Raw genomic sequence first — 10146 nt, forward strand, 5'->3', positions numbered from 1 at the left:
GCTTCTGCTAAACATCCCGACATATTAAGTCCTAAAAGGAAGTAACATAACGGGTCTTGGATGCTGAATGGAATGCTTTTAAAATCTGCAATGCAACAAGTCATTGCTGTCAGTTTTATCCATTGTGTGATAGATAAGTACTGACTGCAACTAACACATAGATTACATTTTAGTACCTATAATGTACAACTGTGTAAAAGGTATGATTTCTAAGTCTCAGTGTCTCCAATTAGTGCTCCTGCGCTAGAACGACTAGACACTTAAATAAAGTTTCTTTCCTTTCCTTTCCTTTCTTTCACTTCTCATCTCTCCCAACTCCAATTCCTCCCCACAACACAACTGCCGGCTAAGACTAATATAATCAAGAGAAACTGCTGCAAATTATCTTTTTCATTAATATATTAGGGCAGTATTTACTTTTGAGGTTTCTCTTTCTCAAAGCATTCTTGTGTTAATTTCCTTTGTTCGTCTTCTGTGAGAAAATTGACAAAGAATTGTAAAAAAGATGAAACAAATTAGACGGTTGATTAGAAAGACAAACTTTTGCTGAATTTTTAATAAACATCTATTTACATCCACTTTAAACTTGAAAATAATCTATTTTTACTACTAGTCTTACCAAGTAATTTCTCTTTCAAGCGTCGACTTGTGGTCGAAGTCCAAAAAGATAATTTCCCTTCAAAATAAAAGCGACGGTAAGCCTTTTGAACACTTCAACGACGTCTTCGAAAACACTCTGTTGCAGCTTTTAGGATAAATAGCGTACTAGCGAAAGGAGAGTTTACGACGTTCGAAAGAAAAATAGAGAAGACGACAGAATAATCAACGATATTACTTACAACGGCCATCTTTCTTCTCTTTGCTCGTCGGATACAGGTTCCCGCGTCGGTTCCCGCGCTTTTTAGCCGCTTATCTGCCTCGATTCTAAGAGAACCACAAAATCTGGGGCTCGGCTTGATCCCGATTCCCGAAGCGGGAATTATCTCGCACTCTTAGTTCTCAGGGCCCGTCGCGCTTACCCGCCGTTTCGATATGGCGGCCGATCATGACGTCCATATAGCATTTTAAAGTTGTTCTGCAGCCAATGTTTCGGAGGGATGTGTTATCGTTGTATCGTCGTATACTTCGAATATCCCAAAAATGGGAAGCCGTAATGCCAGCAGATACTGAGAATGAGCGACATTACATAAGAGAAGAGGCCAGAAAGTTGTTTCAGAGAAATAAAGCGGTAAGTCATTACCTCCGGGGAATTACCCTAACAATGAGAGATTTCATTCATAAGTTTAAGGTTAGATAAACGTTATGTAACGCTTCTTATGGTCAAATTGCGTCTCCTCAAGGCCGGTGGTCTCAAGCCAAAAGATCCCACATAGAGGTCACATCGTTACTGGTACTTCTGTGCACCATAAGAAAAAGTTCCCACCCCTCCCTTGTTGTCATCAAATAATTCCCCACTCCTGGAAAGATTAAGGACAATGTTCAGAAATTCCGGTTGGAAGTCGTATGGAGCTGTCTGTTTTGGTTGTCATACTAGTGGGTTTTCATTGGATTAATCCTTTCTCATCAAAACGATAACAGAGAAGTTATAGCAATGGAAACATCTATGAACTGTCCAAAAAGACATCCACAATCTTTTGGCATTGGTTAGTGGCATCTGCCCAATAAGATGCAAGAATGTTGAGAGTGGAAATTTCCCAGTTATGATTGCAGACATTACGGATTGTGTTTATTGTAGGTGGTCTCATCCGCTATGTTGGTCACTACATCAGTTGAGTGTCAGCCGATAGCCGACTGATATGGTGACTGAGAGTTGGTTGATAGTCTGTTGACACTCAGTCAATGGCTGGTCGACAGTCGGTCGGTGGTTGGTTGATATAGAGACTGACTATCTGTCGTCATTGTGCAGACGCATGTAGATAGAGTATTGGTCAAATGTCGGTGGAATATCGGTCAAGTGTCAGTGATATATCAGTCAACTGGCCCGAGAATATCAGTCTTGTGTCTCCCAATACGTTGGTGGACAGTTGGTAGACTTGGTTGACACTCTGTCGATGGCTGAATAGTTGGGCGGTGGTCAGTTGTTCCAACCCTCCTGATTTGATTGGGAGTCTGCTGATTTGATGTGTTGCCTCCCGCTCTCCCAATTTTTATCGGATTTTTTAGTGCTCTGAGTGTAAAAGGTTACGTATTCCACTTTCTAAGGCAGTAATGTCTCGCCCAGTCTCTCTGTGCAGACTCATAAGGCCAGCAGTCTTGCTATTATGGTACACTTTAATAACCCTACTTAAAGTACTAACCATTATGAGACTCCAGTGGTATGAATAAAGACCTTATAGATACCACAAATGCAGGAAATGCCACTTGAGAGAAACTAAATGTGCAAAATTTCCTGGGAGGGAAGGAGAGCTCCCCCAGACCTCCCTACAGGCTCATGCCTTCAGCACAAAAAATACTCCCTATTTTCCTTCAAAAGAGGTTGGAATGTCTGTGACTGCTACTCTAGCAGTAAGGGAAGGTACATGTAGGCCTGAAAAAATTTAGAAATGACTTTATCACAGTAAAGAAATTTGAAAGCTGCTATTTTGAGCTTTATCCCTTTGTCAATTTGCTCTGATGAAGGGCTTTTCCTCCAAAACATCTGCTTTCAAATTTCGTGACTGTGATCAATTTACATGTACCATGTCAACCCGGTTGATAAACCCATTTCTTTCTTTCGTTACCCCATCTACGCAACACCAGTTTCTTCTAGAAACAAAACTCCTGAAAATTTAGGCTTGATTGGGTATTTGTGACACTGGTGAGATCATAATATGTAGTCTTTAACACAACATGCAAAAATGTGACATGGTTGCTCCCCCCCCCCCCATCCCCACCCTGGAATCCTTATCTCATGTTCAGTTGCTATTTGCAGATAACCAACCCAGAGGAGGTCAAGCTGCACATACATGAGGCAAATTCAAGAATTGATATGGGTATGCAAACTAATTAAATCATGTTCATAGCAAATTTTTCTAATGAAATGTTTACAAGCCTACATTTGATCCATTTATCATTCTTAATTTCAGCTCTTCATTATAGATCACCTTACCCTAGACTGGTAAGTCTGTTTTAAAAACTGAACATAGGCCATTTTTTAAAACTAGCGATTTCATTTTCACAAACACATATTAAAGTGCTTGTTGAGAATCCATACTGAAACAGTTGCAAGGGAGAAAAAAAAACAATAATGATACATGCACAGATGAGGATATAGGATCCCAAGATGTCAATAATTCTGGCATTCATTCATCCATAGTCAACCACACTGGCTCAACATTATTATTATCAATAATGATAGTAGTTTAGGAAATCCCTCTCAAGACCTAACCGGTTTTCAGTTCTTGCTGTAGTCCCTTTTTTCGATGGTTGATGTATTGAGCAGATGCCAGATAATGAGAAAGAAATTAACTGTGTTGCAGATGCATATGCCACCTTCTGCTGTTCCCAAGACAAGCAAAAGGCAACGCAAAACTCAAGACCGTATCAGAAAGCAAGCCAAACCAGTTTACATGCTGTCTGATGAAGATGTTGATAAATGAGTCTTCAAAAGAAATACAGACAGTGATGGTTGCTCTCAGTGTGAAACACCATCCTGTTTGCATAATAGGAATTTTTCTTTTGGTCCATTGAGTGTACTCATGGATAACATGGCCTGAAGCAAAGAACAGAACACTGGTTCCAATTTGCACTGTTCCTCTGTGTCAACAGCTAAATTTCGCTGGCTCAATGGCACCAAGGCTGTTGCCTAACAGGAGCCCGCTAGCCTGGGGCTCCCAAAGAATGGCTCTGGGCGCCTTAATTTCTCACAGCAACACCTTTCACTTCATAAGTTGGGCTCCTAAGTTCTCAGCGTTTAGCTCTGAGGGCCCCTTTAAAATTTTCTTAGGCAGCAGCCTTGGGCACAATCATCTGGATGCTGAGAATACATCAAGCATTATCCTACAAACAAACCATTTCAAGCCTAACCCCAACGTTCTTGATAAATTAAGAAAATATAAGAAATTCCATATGGTTGATTTTAAAAATTAAAAAATTAAGGCAGAAACTTAACATTATTTTTAGTAACACAATTCATGCTTGGAATCTGTGATGCTTTGTTTTTATCTCTGCTAGAGAGTACATTCCAGTATATTCATTGTTTAAGTAACTGGCCATTATTACCGGAAGATCATTAGTGATACACTTGTCTTAGTTTGAAAGTGACAATAATATTATTTCAAGCTTATAAACCCCATGACCTCCACACACAGTGGTGTGAATGATGCCCTACTAAAAATGATAATAATAATCATTATTATTATCATGAATTTCCTTTTTATCCTTCTTCCTCCTTCTTCTTCTTCTTCCTTCTTCTTCCTTCTTCTTCTTCTTCTTCTTCTTCTTCTTATTATTATTATTATTATTATTATTATTATTATTATTGTTATTATTATTATTGAATCAACCACAAAAACTCAAATGGTGAAAATGTTTAATACCTCTTTTACCTGGAAGATACATTACAGCATATTCAGGCTTCCACTTGTTAAAATGTAATAGAGACCCACTCCTGACTTCCTGCATGACTTTGTAGGACTTTCTCCCACATAATACTCTCAATGAAGGAAGACCAGCTTTGTTTAGGGGGCTATTACCAGTAAAGAATGCCAACATACTTACTGCCAAAGCATAAACTGACCTTCCCCTTCATGATTAGTGTTACCTATAGGCAATTATATAATAACCCAAGTTATTCACGGATTTTGATTGGTTCTTGCCTATGATCTATTAGAGGACAGACGTACGATTGACGTCACCATCAGCTTTTATGCGAATAAAGTTTAATTTTTTATTATATAAAACAAATAGATTCCATGTTGTCGTGGGTCTGTTCAGTAATAGATCACAGAAGACGTCAAAATGTGGTAAGAACATCAGTGACACACTCGGCTATCGCCTGGTGTGCCACTTTTTTGTTCTTACCACATTTTGACGTCATCTGTGATCTACTACTGAACAGACGCACAGCAACATGGAATCTATTTGTTAATTGACGTGGTTAACTAACCCATTCACACCTAAAGCGCCCCCAATTAACAAATCATCTGCCGTTGGACAGACAAGAATCTATATCTCTCGCTCTCAAGAGAGGAAGGGTCAAGGGGCACATTTTGAGTGAACCTGGATGTTGCTGAGTTCATTGGTTTACAGTCAAGCCATGTCATGCATGACCAGTATCCACAAGACTGAAATGAGTATTCAAATTCCCCTTTAAAACTTCCGAGATTTGAATGAAATCTTGAAGATTTTCCTGAAAGTTGCTAGGAAAAATGCACAATAACTGAACAATAATTCATCAAATGCTGGAAATAGCTTTCACTTTTAAAACTCCTTTTATTTTATAACAAGACAAAAGTTCACAGCTAACTATTTTTGATGTTTCAAAGGAAATATCCAAGGGGACTCCCATATGAAACAGACGGGGATGCTCGTCATCTCGCTTAGGGGTGTAAATTTTGGATTTTTGTCTCGCTTAGGGTGTTCCGGGCAAAACGCCAATATTTTAAGCTGCCAAGGTCTAGTTTAGGGTTCCACGAAGAAACACAGAATTACGCGAAGAGAAACAGAAGTCAAATTTTCTTTTAACTTGTTTTTAGGGGTCAAAATTTCCTTAAGCCACGCACAGATTAGTCTCCTTTAGGGGTCACAGAAAGCTTGAGCCACGCCCAGATGGTCTCCTTTAGGGGTTAAATTCAAAATTTCAGACAAGCATCCCCATCTGTTCCATATGGGAGTCCCCCGGGGCTTTATTTAAGGACGTTCCTGCCCAATGCTACTGCGCATTTTTTTGTGCATGTCACACACACATCATGCATCGCACACAACAAAGGTAAACACGATGCTAAAGGCGCAAAAATTTTCCACAAGAATGGAACGTGAAAGTGTGTGGCACCATGGGATAGCTGTGGACCCAGGTCTTCTCGGAAGTGTCACGCAATGACGTGACTGTGATTATACCATCGCTTTGAGAACTTCGCAGCGATTTTACTCTCTTGAATGCTCCATGACCCCTATTTTTCTTTCCGGAGATCACTTCCTTTTCTGATTTTGTCCATTTTAACAAAAAAACAAAAAAATGTGTGCATGAGAAGTTACAAATATTTCACCTTTTATGCTCTTGTGCGACGGAAGTTTTCTTTTTTAGACAAATATGTATCATTTTTCAAAGTCTATTTCACCTCAGAAAAAGACATCAGCTGCAAAGGTTAATTTAGTTATATTAGTTAAGTTGAATTGAGTATGTTTACCTGATCTAAATTTCACCAATGTAGCTTTTTTATTGCTGACAGTTGTACGCTAAGATCGTCTTAAAGTAACGCAATCTTCTAAAAGTGCACCTCGTGATCTCGAAAACGAGCACGGTGACCCCCTTTTTTTTTCGCCTTTTTGGCAAAAGTAGATCATTACCTTTCTGCGTGGCAAGTTTTAAAAAAATTTGTATGTGGGAACATTTTGGGCGCGAACATCCTTAAGGGCCTATAGTCGTTCTAGCGCTGGAACACTAATTGGAGACATTGTAAACTGAATTAACAAAACATGCAAATCAAGTCAAATATTGGTTTTTGAGGAGAGGGGAAACCCAGAGTACCTGGAGAAAACCTCTGAGTGCAGAGTAGAGAACCAACAAACTCAACCCACATAAGACATTGAGTCTGGGAATCAAACCCAGGCCACATTGGTGGGAGGTCATCCCTGAACCCCACCACCCCACCCCTAGGTTGATTGGTTTGCAAATTTGAAAATTCTCTATAGATTGACAACAATAAATTATTTTTATTATATTCATGAGTTTGTATCCCCTTGTTTCCCAGCTGTAACTGACTGTACCTCTGTTCTGAAAAATTGCTTTTAATTATTTATTTGTTCCTCTTTTACATGAAAAAATAAATATTACAATCTTTAAACAGTTGTTGAACTTACTTTTTGCCACACACAACTACGGATTACTTAAAACTTGAATATGAAAAGTTTTTGTGTGAAACTGACATTCCTGTAAATTAGCTATGGCTTGAGATTTCATTGTTTCAAAACAAATGTAAAATTTATTTAAACTATGTCTTACTCTGGGTTTTTACATTTTACTCTGGTTACATAAATACAAGGATGAATGCTGTTGCATAACATTTTTAAGACCAAATAAAACTAAAAGATCCTTCTGTACAAGCTCACACACACTATAAAACTAAGCCCTGATCTTATTAACAAAATGTTGACGGTTACAAACTCTAAGATAAACTTCCCTGTAAACAATACTTTGTCATGGTTAACAGACATATTTTCAGCAACTAAACTAGGGATGAAATTGGTGTCAACCAAGTCTACAGCTCGTACATGTTTTTATTTGATTTGAAAACCTCAGCATTGTGTTAAAGAAAAACAACTGAAAGGTAAAACTTAATTTCAGGGAAGGTTAATCTCCAGAACAGCAGACCACAGAGCTTGTGGAACCTAGCAAAAATTTGAAGTCTTAAAATATTAAATTAATGATTATGCAGGTTCCATGGTCAGCAGTTCAACTGTTAATAATACATTCCACATGCCTCTAAAATACATTTCTATTGTCAAAATTGTTTTATAAAAAACATTCCTTGAACATCATAGATTTTAAAAAACCTCGCATATTGATGTTAAATTTCCGCCCCAACTTTATGGTTGGTTTTCTCCTGCATATGTTTTTCATAGTCCCTCACATCTTCTATGTTCATGTCTGAAACAGTAAACAAAGCTTTGAGCCGACCCATTCACCTGACTGACAGAGTAGGTAACAAATGGCAATGAAAATATTGTTGTTTTTGTCACAAATAAAGATCTCCATATGCAATTGCTAATCAAGTCTCATAACTACTTAATTATCATTTTTAATCTTTGATCATTGAAGTTTAAAATAATTTATTATTATTACTGATCGAGTAGCACAAACACAAAAGACCCAAATAAATTTCTGATAATGAGATTGAATTTGTGATACACTTGCTTCAGCTTAAACAGATGAAGTCTTGCGCAAAACATTTCAAAGGGAGATACTGTAGGTTTTGATTTAATTATATTCTTGTGAATTATTATTTTTGTTTGAAGGGGCTATGTCACATTTTAGGGTGTTTAGGGAAAATAATTATTTAATCACTAGACTAGTTTAAAACTTGCAAGTGGTAATGATGATTCTGAGCAAGAATGACCTTTATCCGGTGGTTATTGCAATGTTTTATTCTACTTTTTAGGCATTTTGGGTGTCCTGAAATTACATCACTTTTGCGTGACATAGCCCCTTTAACCATGCACACTTTTGCAACGAGCCTTCATTGGCTCACTGGTGTCACATGTTTAAATAAAGGTCTTTTTTATGATTACTACTCACCAATCCAGTCATCAACCCATGCAAATGCTTGTCTGTGACCAAGAAGTAAAACATCTTGAATAATCTAACAACAACATTAAAAATCATAATGAAGTGAAGTACAATCGTCCAGGTGAGTGTAGTCCTGAGAAGCAGAAGCACTGTTCAGGATGACGTTGACAGACATTTTGACAGCATGAGCTGAAGACATCTTCAGAGTCAATAATTATTGGAATGCAAGGTTCTGATTTTTTTGCGATTATGGCAGGGTAATTGGCTAAGGTGATGAAAAATGACAGCACACCATTTCACAGGTCATTATCAGTTTCATCCTCTACAGAGATAAAAATGTACAGTTGACCCCCAGAATTGCAAATGTTGAAATAATTCTTGGTAACAAAACCTTACGATAAGGTAATTTGAACTCACAGAAACTAAAACCAGTTTAGATTTTCCTTCACGGCTGAGTACCAGTGGTAGATTCAAAGGGGACCCAACCTCTAAGACTCTAGATCTAATCTCAGTTTGTCAAAATGTGCATTGCAAAATCCACCAAAAGATGACAAATTCAAAGCCAGTAAATTATTGAGTTGTATCCCTGAGATAGTGATTTGTCCTGTGGATGACACTTATGCATCCTTCCAACAACTGTGGACTGGATCTGTCACTGCTAAATGTCAGCTCAGAAGTATTATGACACTCTTATAATGCAACAACATAAAATTAATGACCTTCACAAGCAAGGCACAGCATTGCAACTCACCCTGTGAACGAAAGATTCTACTCTTGAGGCTAAAGCCCATACATCAAAACTAACACATACTAGCTTATATGAGCACATGATTGGCTGTGTATTATCCTGAAATGAAATAATTAAAATAAAGTCAAGCGATTTTAAGTGTTAAGCACCAAATCAGAATTTTCTTACCTGAAGCTGATTCACTTACTTTCCAACCCTCCTCAAGAGGACCTCGTCCTGTCTTCTTTGATTTAAAATACCTACAATCCTTTTAAGCAAATTAAGAAAAATGTATTGATGTAACCCATTCTTAATGTTTCAAGCTCTCAAAAGGAGCTTTCATATGCTTTCAGCGGTTGTCAAATTTGTGCAAATAAATGGATGGTTGTTGGTTGTTGGTTGTTGGTTGCTTTGAGTTCAAACGACTGAGGTTATGGTTGGCCTTTACTCTTATCATCTTTTTTAACCAGAACACTTCACTAGATGGCGGCATCTCCAAGTTAAATATAATTTGTTGTCATACAAATATTGTTTTTTGTTTGCATTGGCCTAGGGATGGGGCACAAAAGCTTTATGATGGGGAACCAGATGTTTGGCTGACAACTATATTCCACTGTTGCACTCATGATGTTGGCAGATGTAGAGGATGTTACATGGCCATGCAGGGATACAAATTTTATGTTCAAGGGCTGATCTAGCACCTCACACAAGTGAGCACAGCAAACAAGACGTCCAAGTTGAAAACAATTTACCGGTACTTGTTTAAACTATTCATTTTCAAAATGGCAAAGAAGTGGTAGCCAACAGCTAAAACATGCATGTTTTGTACCATGAAACAAGAAGATATGAATGTTGTGAAAAACAAAATTAATGATCATGATAACGTCAAATTGAGCCATAAAAATGGTAGAGAACACTAAATTATATTACAGCACAAAAGTAATGAAGGGGAAGAGTGCTTTTTTAGTGGCTAATTGTGTTAGCTACTATGACA

At 37.8% G+C, this 10146-nt stretch overlaps 2 protein-coding genes across 2 annotated transcripts in view; one reads left to right on the forward strand and one right to left on the reverse strand.

Annotated features, from left to right (window-relative positions):
* Window positions 1–1014: 1014 nt before the first annotated feature.
* On the forward strand, window positions 1015–3729 carry LOC137969737 (LYR motif containing protein 1-like). Its single transcript, XM_068816087.1, has 4 exons — window positions 1015–1228; window positions 2912–2972; window positions 3066–3097; window positions 3459–3729. The coding sequence occupies exons 1-4, from the start codon at window positions 1085–1087 to the stop codon at window positions 3576–3578; spliced, it is 357 nt and encodes a 118-aa protein (XP_068672188.1). The 5' UTR covers window positions 1015–1084; the 3' UTR covers window positions 3579–3729.
* Window positions 3730–6910: 3181 nt separating this feature from the next.
* LOC137969738 (cytoplasmic phosphatidylinositol transfer protein 1-like) overlaps window positions 6911–10146 on the reverse strand; it is an 11544-nt gene continuing 8308 nt past the window's right edge. Inside the window, exons 7-10 of the mRNA XM_068816088.1 lie at window positions 9361–9420; window positions 9177–9272; window positions 8435–8498; window positions 6911–7786 (exon numbers count right to left, since the gene is read on the reverse strand). Of these exons, the coding sequence (XP_068672189.1) occupies window positions 7707–7786; window positions 8435–8498; window positions 9177–9272; window positions 9361–9420 (300 nt within the window). The 3' untranslated portion in view covers window positions 6911–7706. The remainder of the gene's footprint in view (window positions 7787–8434; window positions 8499–9176; window positions 9273–9360; window positions 9421–10146) is intronic.

The sequence above is a fragment of the Montipora foliosa genome, chromosome 9 (assembly GCF_036669935.1).
Source record: "Montipora foliosa isolate CH-2021 chromosome 9, ASM3666993v2, whole genome shotgun sequence".
Classification (NCBI taxonomy): domain Eukaryota; kingdom Metazoa; phylum Cnidaria; class Anthozoa; order Scleractinia; family Acroporidae; genus Montipora; species Montipora foliosa.